The sequence below is a fragment of the Amphiura filiformis genome, chromosome 9 (genome assembly GCF_039555335.1).
Source record: "Amphiura filiformis chromosome 9, Afil_fr2py, whole genome shotgun sequence".
Classification (NCBI taxonomy): Eukaryota; Metazoa; Echinodermata; class Ophiuroidea; order Amphilepidida; family Amphiuridae; genus Amphiura; species Amphiura filiformis.
The window spans coordinates 28,013,157-28,028,783 of NC_092636.1; the positions used below are offsets into that span (position 1 = coordinate 28,013,157).

Genomic DNA, 15,627 nt, shown 5'->3' on the forward strand with positions numbered 1-15,627 from the left:
ATCGTGAGCCAATCTGCATTCTGTTGCCTGCAAAAGCCGAAGATCAGAATGAAATTCTGAAACGACAATGACCAGATATTTTTCTTAATTTCTTGGTAAACTTAAAACGTATTAAAAACGCCAAATTGCAGTCACAAAATTGATAATATTAGTAAATCACCAAAGCGAATGGCAACAAAGGTATGCGGAAACAAACTGCATTGTCAATAACAAAGTATGTGCCCAACGATTTGTCTTTGGCATGTCGCTTTTTTGAAATATCACCACAAATGTTAAATTTTGGGAAAAACACCCCAAAATTGAGAACAAACACGAACCTTCCAAAATAAATACATAATTATTCACACTCGGCGGCCCAGCCACTACCTGCTGCTGTGATTTGGGGGTAATTCGTTGCTTCCCCTCTTCAGATACCTGTACTTCAAGTATACCCCACGCCTGTACATCAAGGCTAGGCTAGGCTTGCCGTGCTTTGTTTTGATTGAATACACGTAGGCCTACATGCACAAAGCACGCACACAATTGAGTGGCTATAAAGCTTACCGTTGTAATGTTTTAACCTCTACAATACCGCCGTGAAACCCGGGGGGGGGGCACTCACATTTCCCAGCTATACGGGTATGTGCCGCGGCGACGACCCCCTTTTTCAGAGCCGCTAGCCGTTCCTTAGACCCTCTGAATTCATTGATTGCCCGCTCTGAAGCCCCGAAAATTTTCTAGCCGTTCCATAGACCCTCAGATCATCGATTTCCGCTCTCATTGGCATCTTGACAGGCGTGTTTTCTGTCCTACTATTTCAAGCCCAAAAGCTACTTTTGCGAGCTCAAAAACTTCAAAGGGAATTTTCCATAAATTTCTTCCCCATTGAAACACATTGTATTAGGAGTATTAGTGAACTTTGGGCGGGATTTTGGGCTCCTTTAGTAGTGGCAACACTGGTTTGTTGTTAAACAGCACTGCACTGTCGAGTGCCTGCCGCGATGCCGATGCCTTCAGCTGATGAACATTTTGCTAGAAATAAATGATTTTGAGATCTCTTTTGGGAATAAAATTGCCAAATATGAGGAAAAGTACCTCAAATAATTGTGTGCACATCCTTGCAGCTGGCCATAACAGTGAATTAAAAGGTAATTTACGATCTAGGCCTACTGGTCTAGTGGAATGGTGTCAAATTCTGCACACTTCACTCAATCATCTCATGCAGTTCAATGTAGTCAATGTTTTACTTTTCGGCACTGAAAAATATATTTTTGTGGGTTTGTTTTTATGGAGGGCTTTTATGTAGTGCTGCTAGCTGCTGCTATAATTATCAGTAGGCTAATAGCATAGATTGTAGGTCTGCAGGGTCTAGTAATTTGATTCGAATGCTGTTTTGCTTTGCTGAGATTTTCATCGTAATAGGCCAAACAGACCTATTTTGCATTAATGGTTTTCCTGATTTAATAATTTAATGCACAATTTAAAGTGAAATCGATTCCTTCAAAAATCTGTGGCAAAAACGCAACAAAATTGAACCCTGGTTTGGCCTGCATGGTTTAGTTGCCGAGATTTTTCAGATTTTGGCGGCTGATCAGTTCCCAAGACCCCCCTTTTGGCCGGTCAAACAGTTCCCAAGACCCCCCTGACCGGCCGATCAGTTCCCTAGACCCCCTTTTTTGACCTGCCGATCAGTTCCTTAGACCTCAAGTTCGAAACTGGCGGTGGCACACCCCTACCAAAAAAAAAATTGAGTGCCCCCCGGGCGTGAAACGAGTAACCATGTTCTCTGTTATTTCGCCGTCAATATTAAGATACTGTTCCTGATGTAACTCAGATTATGTCATTAAACTGCCGTATTTTAGCTGCACTTCTGTGCTGCTGCTTGTGTACTTCGCAAGACAACACGACTTGCTACACATTAATACCCCAGAACCGGTAGCGATATCCCGCGTATGTGGCGAGTTGCACCGACCGCTAGGAACTGCGACGCGGCTATGAGGTCATACGCGCTCAGAGGGAGTATAGTATACAAATATTGACTGCTATGAGGGGCATGGTTAAAATTATAGGCCCAAGGTGATCTCAAAACCATGACTATGCCCCGAGGCATGCCGAGAATGACTGCACTTTTAACCAATCAGATGACAGGAATCTATATACGAGGTATATAACAAAAAATATATCCCGGGGAAATAGCACTTTGAGTCGGCTTTTTAACTGCTTTGCAAAATAGCAAAACTATTTTTGGTCACATGATACTCGTTTAACCAATTAATGAACGAGAATATATTAATGAAGGATATAAAGAATAGTTCTCCATGATGATAATGTGACTCTACATACAATTCATTACATCACATGTACTAAATTCGGGGCAAATTTTTAACAAAATTCCTTTTATGAAAATATGGTGCCCAGGGTTAACCAGAATTGTATATATTGAAAACACAGGGTACACAGGGTAAACCAGATTTTACATATCTTTTCTACGTTTTGGCATCTGGCAACACTGTATGATGAACTTTTTTGTTTCCAAACATTCAGAACAGGTGAAATTATGATAAAATTATTTATAATAATAGACCGTGATTTAACTGGATTGACTAGATTCATACATGAAAACTTAGACCTATTTGGGCTATTTGGCGTAATGTAGCTTTCATAATTTTGGGCATCTGGCAACACCGCATTAAAATTAAACTTCATTTATTGTTTCGAAACATTCAGAATAGTTGACCATGATGATAAACTGACTCTACATACAACTCATTACATTACATGTGCTAAATCTAGGTCAAAATGCAGCAAATTTTCTTTTGATGAGAATTTTGAATTTTTACAAAATGTATGTTTTTCTGGCAACACCTTCCTTAGAGAAATAAATTTCCCCAAGCTGTTCTTATTAGATATGTTGGGGGCAAGGTATGTTCTACCAATAACCATAACGACAAAATCCTAGGTGAGCGCAAAAGTTATTTTTTCGTATCGCCAAAATCGGTAAAAAATGGCATTTTTCAAATTTGAAAAACTTGCAGTGTTGCCAGGTCCCAAATCGATATTTAAAAAACGAATCTCGAAACACAACTTCGTTTGTAGATAGAACAAGGATGGGGCTTTTTTATGATACAATTTATTTTTAAATACCAAATTTTATATTAAGGCAACGAGGCGCCCTTTTAAGGGCAATTTTCACTTTTTTAGCTCCAAAATAGGCGAAAATTGTAAAAAACACAAATCGGGCCGTTGCCATGGCAACGGACTTCAGCTGAATTTTCGAATTGCATTTTTGTAACCTCCAACCAAAGTCCTTTCACCTCAGCAAGAAAAATTTTTTTGACCGTGGCCAACCCTACTAAATAAATATCTGATATTGCACTTAAGTCAATCTACTCGTACTATAATGTGTAAGCTTTTGCAACAGCTACGCTGAAGTGAAACGTTTAGTATGCATGAGCAACATTGACTAGTACAGTTTGTAAATTGTATCATGTATGGCTTGGAACTGTCAAAAGAGGTTTAAACGTTTGCGCTAGTTTACACCACTAACAAAAACACATTGAAGACACCTTAGAGACATGGCAAATCCTCGGGCGGTATTCTGATGTATGTTTCACCATCAAATTTGTAGGGTTTTACTATATTAAAAACAAGTTGTCAATCATATAAGTCTGCATTGGTCAGCGGTTCAGGTTGCCCGTTGGATGTAAACTCATTTCGAGTTTTCAAAGTATCATCTGTCATGTTTCGTTCCATTTAATTCCATAGTAGCATAATGCTATTTTTGAAAATTGTCACATGTGTTTTTAATTATGTTCTCTTTCATTTTGTACCAGCAGACAAAATTAGCTAATTAATTAATAATTAATTATTAATCACTAGTATTACGCCACTTTTATACACATTTTTAATAGTAAACAGACTAAAGAATATCGGCAAAATTTTAAACATTGCACGTCATACTGGCGTATCACCTCGCTTCATTCCATAGTGGCGTAACGTCAGTTACGCCACTAACGTCAGTTACGCCACTATGGAATGAAACCGACGTAAAGTAATGCCTTAGGGATTACACGGCGACCGACGAGGTGGCGTATTGTACGGTATTAGTAGGGTATTGTGTTTTCGTGTTTTTCATCCTGAAGTATCGTTTTGTTTTCAACTTGCCAGTAATAATGTGTCTTTATTTTTTTTTAATCTATTTATTTTACTTCAGAAATTTAACATCAAGTACAAAATATAATGATTGTTTGAATACAAAAATCGATTTTATATTGGCATTTCTTCAAATCCGATTTTCTCGAAAAGTTGTTTATTTGCGGTGCCCAACCTAACGCCATAATGAAATAAATATATTGTAAAAAATGATGTATGAAATAAAATAATGCTTTATTGCTGATACTTAGGCCATCTTAATTTAATTCTCAAAGCCCCGCGCGCAATAGTAAAAGTTATTCCTTCTGGATTGAGTAAATTTTAGATTTTTTCCCGCTGTTTGATTTCATTTTTCCAAATCCACCACACAAAAAACTCATGTCTAACGTCATCGTTAGACGTCAAGTAGCCTAAATCGTAAATCTCAATAGAATTCTTCATCTTGACCACAGTGAAACCTCCATTATAGAGATGAAAAGGTGGTCTATTCTTTCCAAAAAGATTGTCCCACAGAAAACCGCATTCCGCATAGGTTTTTAACTTGAGAAGGTCTTTGAGACGAACTATGACCTAATTTAACTTTTATTATTTTATAAAGTTGGAGGATTAACGCATCTGTGTCTAACAAAAGTTACCTATTTAATCCTAGTCTCACGAAGGAATGGAGGGGTTGTTAATGGTTAACTCCCAGTAAAAGGCTCAAATAGAGCACCAGATGGCTCCTTTATTGTCCAACCACAGTTTGTGCTCTATTTAACGATACACATTTTGATCATACTACCCTACACGAGGATACGGTAGATCTGCCAGCTTCGAGGATAGGGGATGGGTTGACTTCTGACTTCTGCATACTACGTCTGCATTTACTTCACCTGTATGAACATGAACGTTTGAAGATATCTTTTGCGCGTGAATATTTCTTTTGTTCAAAGAATCCATTACGGAGTTGATATATGATACAAATATGAATCTGGAATATTATATGTTATTGCATTATGTTACACATTGATTTCTCTTTCAGTGGACAATTTTAAAGCCCAGAAACCTACTTTATAATCTTAAAAGTATACTATTTCTTAAGATTTTAAATTCACAACCTGATGCTCGAAGACCGGTATAGGGAGTATCATGTTTGCTTTGATAAATGTTGTAATTTTATCACGATTTACATATTTGTGCTTAGTATAACTGTAATTTGATATTTCATTCTTCAATATAGGGTATGTTCAAACAACATTCGCCATACTAAATCTACATTTCAAATGTGAAATCCATACAGCCCTTAAGGAAGTCGTGACATTAATCTTCCACATAGAGAGTACTAATTTTAAATGGGTTACCAGAATGGGTGACTCCACTTACTACACTCCATTTGTACCGGATCAAGGTCACGTCTTTTCATGTGGGTATATGGATTTCAACAGCAATATCCCAAATGCACTCATCACTTGTCAATCACCAAAGTATGCATTTCAGCTAACGTTTTTGTGACTACTGATGCAATAACATATAATATTTCAGCTTCATATTTGTATCATATATCAACTTTACCCCTAGTAATGGATTCTTTGAACAATACTACATGTATGTACTGCATGGTATGCTCCTCTATTTAATTGATAAAGAACATTGATATGTACCCGACTGCCTACATTAGTATCTGTAGTTTCACCACCATTTATCAGTGGGATCTGATGGCCTAATGAATAGGGTGTCAGTCCCATACTGGCGCATTCCCTTGATTTTCTTGGGATGTGCGCTACTGGCGCATTCCCTTGCTTTTCTTGGGATATGCGCTAGCCTGGATTTCGCTTATGTTGAATTGTTTAATAATAACAGTTTGGGTTGGTTCCTTGTTATATATTGGGTAATTGTATTATATATTTTTATTATGTTTTTAAATACTATATTTTTAATCCTGTGTGCAATTAAATTTCTATTAAATAGTTTAAGAATGTGTTATTTGTATACACTTTATTGTAAAATCTTTGTCGGTTACTTTTCACTTGTTACTATTATTACTATAATTTTAAGCGTATTGAAGAATGTTATAAAGTCTGTATAAATCATTTAATTTATTAATTTATTTGGAATTTGAATGACATAAAATTGAGACATTTATTTATAATAGATTGAATGCAACTTTTTTGTACGCAGTATTTATTTCATAGATATAATGTCTTTCGCATTTCAGAAAGCATGATAACCTGCTTTTGATAATTGGGTCTTGCACTACCATATCCGATTTTGGTGATATTCAGATTCACCCCAAAACTAATGGGAAGTAATACTAAGTGACCAGGAAACTAACACCAGACGTGCAATACTATTCTGTCTACTTCAAGTTGAACACAGGATTTAGTCACTTCAGTGCCGGTAGCCCGAGAGTATAGCTTGAACGCATATTTAAAGCTTAATGTATACCGTAACGTACATAGAAATGAAAAGATTGCAATGATCTGACGCAATGTTTCAGCAAATATGTTACACTGTGATTTCCTTCCTGTCTTTATCGTGTATCGATAAGACACTTGAATACGACATTTTACCTGTACCCAAGCCTTGGTTTTACGGAAAGAGTCGCCAGGATCTCCAGTACAAAAACTTCAGGTGGCGAAAAAGCATATATTCATTGATCTATGCAACGATACTTACCATACTATGTTTCATAAGGTAGGTTTGCTCTACTTGCCTGCTTTTACTTTTGAAAACGGAAATTATATTATGAGTTTATGCCTGTTGCCTTTTCAGCACATGTCTCTACTTTAAATAAAAAAATGTATCACATGGACGCTTCGTCAGCCAAAGCCTTATCCTCCCCAAGTTGAGATGTTTATTTCATCCGAAACTTAGGACTACCTATATACTGTTTGTTAACAAGCTAAGATGGACTGGTCATGTGGTCAGAATATGAGACACTTCTTCAGAGAAATGGTTGTCAGAAAAGGTGCTTCAGGAACACACTTAAAACATCACTCAGGCGGTTTGATGTGGATGTGGAAATTGTACAATTCTGGCTCAAGAAAGAGACCCCTGGTGAGGTGTCATTGCCAAATAGAGTCATGGAGACTGAGGCACAAAGGCATACAAACTTAAAGGGGTGAGGATTTGTAGCACGAAGATTAAACTAAATAACAGTGGTCAGAACGTAAAGAGATTAATGTAACTTATGAACTTATGAGAATAATACCAAACGTGTGCAAAACAAAATCTGAGTTGTCGAAAAATTAACGATTGAATCAGATTTAGTGCGATTTGAAAATGCATATAATACATTAAAGCATTAAACGTAGACGACCCTGTAGATTTTCAAATTGCACGACACCAAATTCCATTCAATCGTTAATTTATCGTTCATCTGTCCGTTCGCTAGCGACGCAAAATCTAACTTGAGACGAAACACACTATATTCTAGTCGGCCTACCATGATTAAAGTGTGTTGCCATACGAAACAACCGTTTGAAAATCATACAATTTATGTATTACGTTTGTGCTTATAGTTTGTATTCATGGTCATTATCATGGTCGGATTTGCAGACACGATATACGACATTAGGCGAAATTACGCTGACTGTATCGCTAGGTAAGAATCGTAACAAGTATATATGTTAGAGTAAGGGCAAATTACTGCAAATAACATTCCATATCATTTAGAACCATAAACAGAGGTCATAATTTTATTCTATGTTTTATATGTGCCTACTTCTAGTACATATTTTTATGGTTATAGTGCGTTATACTTGTAATTTCCATCTTTCAGAAACAGATCGAGTAGTTTACGTGTTTCGAAACTTTTTTGTTTCTGGTTTTATTTCATTTTGGAAAATATTTGCGCCAAGTTACCGTGCTTATACTTGCAGTATAAACACACTAATTTACGAGCTAGTCTAATTACGGTAACAAGAGGAACGTCGATTGCTTTCTACATTACACTGACATTTGAAATATGATTGTTTTGTTTTCAAATCATTTTATTATGGTAAACAGGCAATTATTTTCGAAGTAGTTTTTGTTCAAATGTTTTATACCAAAGGGTTGCTTGTCCGAGAAATCATAAACCCGAAAGGTTTTTGCTCTGATGATCAATTATTCTGAAGGTTGTTTATATGCGGCCCATACACAATATCAAAGACCCTTGATACAAGAGTGGATACAAGATCGACAATTGTACACGCACAATGGTAGATTTTGTATCCACTCCTGCATCTAGGGTCCGCAATATTGATCAATAACATTGGTCGTGTATGGGCCGAATTAGTCCGACGGGTCGTCAATTTATTTTGTCGGTTTCACTACATAGTGGCGGAATATAATTTCTGGTCATTTTGTGGCTTTAACGATGTTCTCAGCCAGCAAAATTAGACTATTAATAAATAATTAAATTTGACGTATGGTTATAAAGTGAAATTCTCTGTTTTCTATAGTGGCGTATCCACCTTACGTCACTTTTTATACACATATTTAATAATAGTAAACAAACTAAGAAATATCGGCTAAACGAAAGATATCGCACTGCATACTATCATTATTATCATCATACGCCAGTTTGGAATGAATGAAGCTGACGTAAAATAACGCCAGAGAAGTTACATGGTGGCCAAGGGGGCGTCACGTAAGGCGCGTCTTGTTCATACTGACGTACTTTTTTTTGGTTTAAATTGGCAAGTAATAATGTCTTTATTTCTTTAGAACGTTATACAGCCTGTCTCAAAAAAAAATTGTGCAAGTGAAAAGTGCCCTCTTAGGCAATTGCAAAATACCGTTGTGACATGATGCTTACATCAACGTCAAGGGCGCAGTCTTAGCTCTCAGATACCGTTTGTTCTGTTCAATTTGCTAGTTTCAATCTCGAGATATGTTTATTTAATAACGAAAGGATAAAATCACAATTGTGCCACTTTTACTATAGGGAAGCGACATGTACATGTAAATCAAAGATAGCTGGTGCATGGTGTTGATACGTCTAATGCACTCTCCCCCTTCGGGGCTCATGCATTAGACTCATCAACATCAGCGCGCGTGCATTATTTTGACTAATTTCTCTGTCAACAAGTAATACGCGTAAGTGTGCAATATTTGTTTGTCTTTTAACATGTCTTGAGTGACAAAGAGAACAGTATTTACCATGATAAAATCATTAACATGCACATGCATTTAAAATATCTATTTATCTTTTAATCTGTTTTAAGTGGGAAAAGAGAATCATTTTCCTGTATCATGATAAAACAGTAAAAACAGTAAAAAAAATGGTATTGATGTGTAATTGATGCATTCTTTTGATTTCAAGAAGGAACTCTTGATAAACTTGATGCTATCACTGATTTACCATGTTTACATGTAAAGCCATCTTCTCTAGTGGCACAATTGTGATTTTGCTCTTTCGTCGTTAACTATACATATCTCGCGATTAAAACAAGCAAATTGAACAGAACAAACGGCATTCGAGAGCTAAGACTACACCCGTGATGTTGATGTAAGCATCATGTCACAACGGTATTTTCTAATTGCCAAAGAGGGCGCTTTTCACTTGTACAATTTTTTTTAGACAGGCTGTATAAGAATAAAACGTATTTATTTGACTACAGAAATTTGTATATCAAGTATAAAATATATATTGAATGTTTGATTTACACAACTCGATTTTATATTGCCATATCTTCAAACCCAAAGAGCTTTTAAATAGAAATAGAGTCGCAATAGATTATATAATCTTTTGTTACTTTGATGCCGATTAGAAGTTGCGACAGGCTATTCATAACAGTGGTACCATTGTTTCGAATAAAGGGTTCCGCCATTATTTTGTTCATAATTCTACGGTCATCACCGCGCTCTACACAACAGGCGAGTATCAATAAGTGACCACACTACAGTCATGTGTAAGGGCAGTCATGTGTAAAGTGGTACCATTGTACTCATGTATCCCAAATGTGTGCTTGTGTGGGTCTGAAGACTATAAGGAGTCTTTATCTGTCGATGCAATCATCTTTACCACCCACCTGACGATAGGCGTTTCATTTAAATAAATTGAATGCTCTTGGTGATCGATTACACATTAGAATGTATGAAGGCTGCCACGTCCAGTCCATATATCTATATTGCACTATAATGGTAATCGCTATACGCATATACATGTAAGTATAACTATATGCCTATAAAGGTTGTTTTAAAGAAATTTCCATTTAATTTCATTTTAAGAAGGAGATTGGTATAGAAATAGTGGCGTACCCAAAGAGGGGAGGGGGTTGGGGAGGGGCAGATTCACCTCTGTGAGAAGTCTTGGGAGGAGGAGGGAGGAAGAGGGAGGGGGGGATATGGAGAATGAGAGAGGGCTGGAGGAAGGAGAAATAAAAGATATAATAAAGACAAGTAGATAAATAGAAATATAAGGAAAATGATGGGAATGAGAGAGGGAGGGTGAGAGGGGACAATGAGAGCGAGGGAGTGATAAAATGTAGGCCTAGGAAAGAAAAGGGAAAAGAAAGGAATGATGAATACATTCAATAATAATTATTAGGCATATATAATAACTAAACACATAACAGCACTGGGCAGCCATTCGACGATGTCAATGCCTTTATTCGTTACGTAATTAAAACGCCCAGTCAGATGTATTTCACACCTACCAAACACAACTCACCCAATTTCGCAAACTGGACGTTGAATGTACACTCTCATGAATATTGATTGGCAACATTTTCCAATATGTCAACGCTCTAATCGGAAACAATAGAACAATAGACCCTGCAGAGCGTTGTTCAAACCCGATTTTCTCGAAAAGTTTTCTATTTGCGGTGGCCCACCTTACGACACTATGGAATTAAGCCTAAGATTTGTCTGAAAATGTCTGAATGCGTGTTATTGCGAAAGATTATTTTCAGAGAAACGATCCTTCGGACAAAAGCACACTTGTTATTTACTGAGAAATTTCCCTTACAAATAATTTTTTTTCGGAGTAGACACCTTTCGAAAAACGACTTTTCGGATCAAAAGCACTTCGAAATAAAGACCTGCATCTTTGTCATGTGCTGCTTGTTTGCTTATTTCGGGTGGTTTTTCCGAACCACGACAGCTTTCCATATCCTCCTGTCCTGCGTTCCCAGGTCGTATGCTACTAGTCCAGCGTCCTGCTTGAGTACATCTACATATGTAAGGGGTGGTCTACCAGGGTTTCTTGTTCCATGTTTTGGTATCTAGGTTATCAGATTGGCGACAGGTTCGCACTTACTCCTGAAGCAGTGTCCAGCCAGGGACCTTCTATGGAGGGACTGGAAACGCCTTCCATCCATTGTACCATGCGAGTTGCTGGTTTACAAATTATCCTCAGTTGAGCAAGCATGAATAATACGTTGATCAATAGACCATATTACGAATCCAAGCACAGTTACAACACTGCGCTTGGCTTGTCTTGTACATTGAGAAATGAGCCTACATGTTTGCTAGTATAATGACAGACTCTAGAAATGCCAACATAAATCTTCAAAGAACATCATCTTAAGAATTATTTCAGTATCGAAATCAGTAGGAATACCAAGCGTACGGTGTACACATTCCAGAAAAAATATAATTTTGTTTGTTCTAGCATTCTGTATCTCCACAAAATTATCACATTTTGTCTCCAAAATCCTATGTAAATGATTCTCGATGCTACACAGAAATAATTTTCGACAAAGGATAGATATTTTACACAATTTGTCATAACTTAAAAAGATATTGGAATACTTTGATGTATTTTTGATATTTTGTAGAGCAACACGAAATTCAAACATCGCGCCCTCGGCGCAACTCGCATACAATCGAAGGTCATGAAAGATAATCTGATAACAATAGCTTGACAATAGCTATCAATAATCCCGTTTCCAGTCCCTTTATACACGGTCCCTGGTCCAGCGAAGCGTGTTCTCCTTTCTCTGATCTTCTCTGAGAGTTTAGGAAGGTCTCCATACAGCTCTTTGTTGTTTATGTGCTGTTTCCAATGGATGTTGTACATTGCCCTAAGCACTCGAGTGTAACAGCCGTCCAGCTCTTTTGATATTTTAGGAGTTATGGTTCAGGCTTCATTAACACAGACTCCACTGTTGCACTGAAACCCGCAGTTTTAATTTCTTTCCAAGTGCAGACTTCCAGATATTGCTTAGGTGGCTACATGTTCTCCAAGCCCTTTCCTTACGTGTTTTGACATCTTGCTCTGTGCTGGCTATCCATGCTCCAAAATATTTGAAGTCTTTCACTTCATCTTGCTTTGTGCCATTATTTGTGTTGATGTTAACTTGTTGATCTTGTCATGTAGGTTATTCAATATTCGATACATTGGAGCTACTACGTTATTCATCAATGAAGCACGTGTTACTTGTGCTCCATCACATATTGGTAAGAACAGAACACATTTTAAATAATAACAACCCATAAAAGAATACAGTCTCTATCATCATGATTGGTACCCATTCAGTTTTTATAGTTGTTATATAGTAAGCATGTTGCTTTGTTCAAATGCAACGGATCAGTATGCAATGGGCATAATTAATAGTTTTCGACCATGAAATAACAAATAGAGGTGATCTTTTGCATGTTTATGTTATATTGTAAACCGCTGAAAAAAATAATATGTATGAGTATAGATACTCGCATTTACACCGTTGTGAATTTATTAGAATTTCTAAACAGCTACTAATCAATGTCGGACTTAAAGTTTATTTTTAAGACGTATCTATAATTTAAAACCCTAAACAGCTAAAGCAGTATGATTTTATTATTTTTATTTTTCAGCTCATCTTTCTCATATTAGGAGCGCTGTACGCACATCAATACCTTGGAGTAGTAATTCTTGGACTTAGTATAGAAGTGCAAAGTATCTTTGGATATCTACGGAATATGATTCACCACTACGGTTACACTAACGATAGTAAACCATTTAGAATTATAACCTACGTAGCTGCGTTAATGTTTGTCACCTATCGTATACCTATACTTTCTTTCATTTTGTTATCCTACCATTATAATCATGACGGTCTACCCTTAATAATCATAATTATAGGATATGTTGGTATTTTCGGGATATTGTGTTATAACATATATGTTCATTTATCTCTAGTTCATTCAATTAAAACTCATAAACAACATCAGAGATGAGATAAGTAAATGAACACGAGGTTATACTATTATAGAACGGGTTGACAAGCCCGAATTTATAGGAGTGATAATTGATAAAAATTTGACATTGAAAATTCACAATAATAATAATTATATCAAAGAACATATCTAGAGGTATTGGAGTAATACCCCAAATTAAGTATTTTGTTTTATTCACTATATTGTATATTAATTCTTCCCTATAGTACAGTTTTTTATGTCAGATATTTGGATATCGCTGGATTTGCGGTATGGATTCTTTTGGCTAACTTTGTTAATTTCGGGGAGCTGATTTCAAAAACAATTAGGTGCCATTGGTTTCAATGGCGTCTTCAGTCGCCATTTTGATTTTCAAAATACACGCCATATCTCATTATATTTTGTCCTATATCTCACTTTCTGAGCAACATAGAAGAATAAAAATGGTGGCAATACCCATGTTTGTGATACCAGGGATTCCATTAAAACCGTTGTCTAACTTGTAGCTAATTTGGTTTGACTGCCATCATGAATTTCAAAATAGCCGTCATGAGGTTTGGTGTTACCGAGTTTGAGCTCCAAACATCTTACAGATGTCCAGATAACGCTATTCTAAGATTTGATCCCATATGACCTTTGACCTGACCCCTGCAAAAAGTTCCAACATGTTTCCCTGGTCAGGAAGTTTTTTGTCGCCGAGATTGAGCCCCTACCCCTTACAGATGTCCAGAAAATGAATTATGAACGCACTGGAACTAATGACCTGCACTGGAACTCTTGCTTTTAGTGCAATGGAAGTAGACGTGATTCCAATATTATCTGAGCTCTCTCTTATGGTCGCATAAAACAATGTCACTAAATCAGCATTTAGTACTATAAGGGCTGCAATGTATTTCTAATAGCCATAATAAGTTATCATACCACAGATGAGGCTCTATCTGTCTACATATAATGGGTTATAAGCAATTTCATGTATCATATGATAATAAGTTATTGTGATAAAACCATGCATAGTGCTATTCTGTGGGGTTATATTAAGCAAGTTCAAGTTAGCTACCAGGACAGACAGACATACCGATAGAGCCTCCTTAGTAGTATGATAGGCTGCATAAACAACAATCTTATTTTCCACATTGGTTTTGGAGTCTTATCTACCCGGTTTCTATGTGTACAGTGCCCAAGAATGCAATTTACTTAAAGCAATAATTTGTGATTTGCATAAAGAATAGATTCCTATTTAAATGTTTGTTTTCACTGATCACATTATCCCCTTTTAATTTCGAGCCAAACAAATGAGGTATAACGAAGAAAATTGCGATTTCATTCCAGCGCCTACTATGCGTGTACTACGCTCGGCGATCGTAACATGTAATACTACACGTAATAATACAAACACTAGTGTTTGAATAGTTTTCTTATGAACTAACTCTATCCTGTAAGATAGATATTGTTTTACTTTACTTGAGTTTGATATGTTATATATATTCGTTATGACCTCTACAAAGACACGAACAAGGTATGCAATGCATTAGGATGAACGATCACAAAATAAGTACTTAACGGGAAACTCTATATGTCGCCGTATATCGCAAGGCAGTATTTTAATAGTATTAATGTGATGCGATCAAGCAAAATCAGAAATATTTACTTTCGAGATATAGGCATACAAAGGAAATATTTCCTTTTGTTTCCTGTTGTTTTGGAAAGTCTTTTGATTGCTCATATCTTTGGAACTGGTTGTTCAATTTGAATGTTTTCTGCAAAATCAAGATTTGTAAATGCTATTTATAATATCCTATAAGAAACTGAAAATTCAATATTTCCGAGTTCCGGCTGATTTTGCTTGATTGCATAACTCACCAGTCCGGGCAAACCAGATTTGACAAATCTAGCAACATATTGCCCGATCAGAAAACATCGATCCCACAATGCATTGCGCAAATGTTTATTCAATTCAAATTTCTCGCTTAAAATATGATTTTATAGTAATATTTTACATAAAAAAGAATGAAGGCTGGGACAGTTTTTTTTTATAGTAACAACAATGAATGATGATCATTATTAATGAAATTGAGAAAATTGATTAATCAACATAAAAACCTCACAGCAAATAATTAAAAACTCACAGCATATTTCGGTGGTATGATAAGTAAAACAAAATTGCAAAAAGTGCCCATCAAAAAAGAAGGAAAAAAAAAAACCCCAAAAAACAGACGTGCACCTATTTCAACATATGGAAATATATTACCAGATTTGTCAGTTTTCTTGTCTGGCAAAATGCCCGGACTGATTTCAGGTTTTTATATATTACCGCCAGCCACTATACATATAAATATTCTTGGGTAAAACCAATGAGATTTATTTTAGAAATATGGAACTATTGAGGTTTTG

The 15,627-nt window shown here is 36.3% G+C and overlaps 1 protein-coding gene across 2 annotated transcripts; it reads left to right on the top strand.

The window, feature by feature from the left end:
• Positions 1-6,519: 6,519 nt before the first annotated feature.
• LOC140160826 (TLC domain-containing protein 2-like) lies at positions 6,520-15,229 on the top strand. Of its 2 annotated transcripts, none has more exons than XM_072184138.1 (4): positions 6,520-6,804; positions 7,632-7,714; positions 12,419-12,498; positions 12,895-15,229. In XM_072184138.1, exons 1-4 carry the CDS (start codon positions 6,793-6,795, stop codon positions 12,960-12,962), a joined length of 243 nt encoding a protein of 80 aa, XP_072040239.1. In that variant the 5' UTR covers positions 6,520-6,792; the 3' UTR covers positions 12,963-15,229. The 2 variants fall into 2 exon arrangements, with proteins under 2 accessions (XP_072040239.1, XP_072040238.1); XM_072184137.1 differs by lacking the exon at positions 6,520-6,804 and adding an exon at positions 6,831-7,231.
• Positions 15,230-15,627: the final 398 nt, after the last annotated feature.

What these genes read in the sequence shown, in the direction of transcription:
- LOC140160826 (XM_072184137.1), top strand. Translation starts at nt 7,029, where the DNA reads ATGTGGTCAGAATATGAGACACTTCTTCAGAGAAATGGTTGTCAGAAA. An exon ending in TACGCTGACTGTATCGCTAG is followed by an intron (nt 7,715 to 12,418) that starts GTAAGAATCGTA and finishes CTTGTCATGTAG; the next exon opens with GTTATTCAATATTCGATACA. An exon ending in TTGTGCTCCATCACATATTG is followed by an intron (nt 12,499 to 12,894) that starts GTAAGAACAGAA and finishes TTTATTTTTCAG; the next exon opens with CTCATCTTTCTCATATTAGG.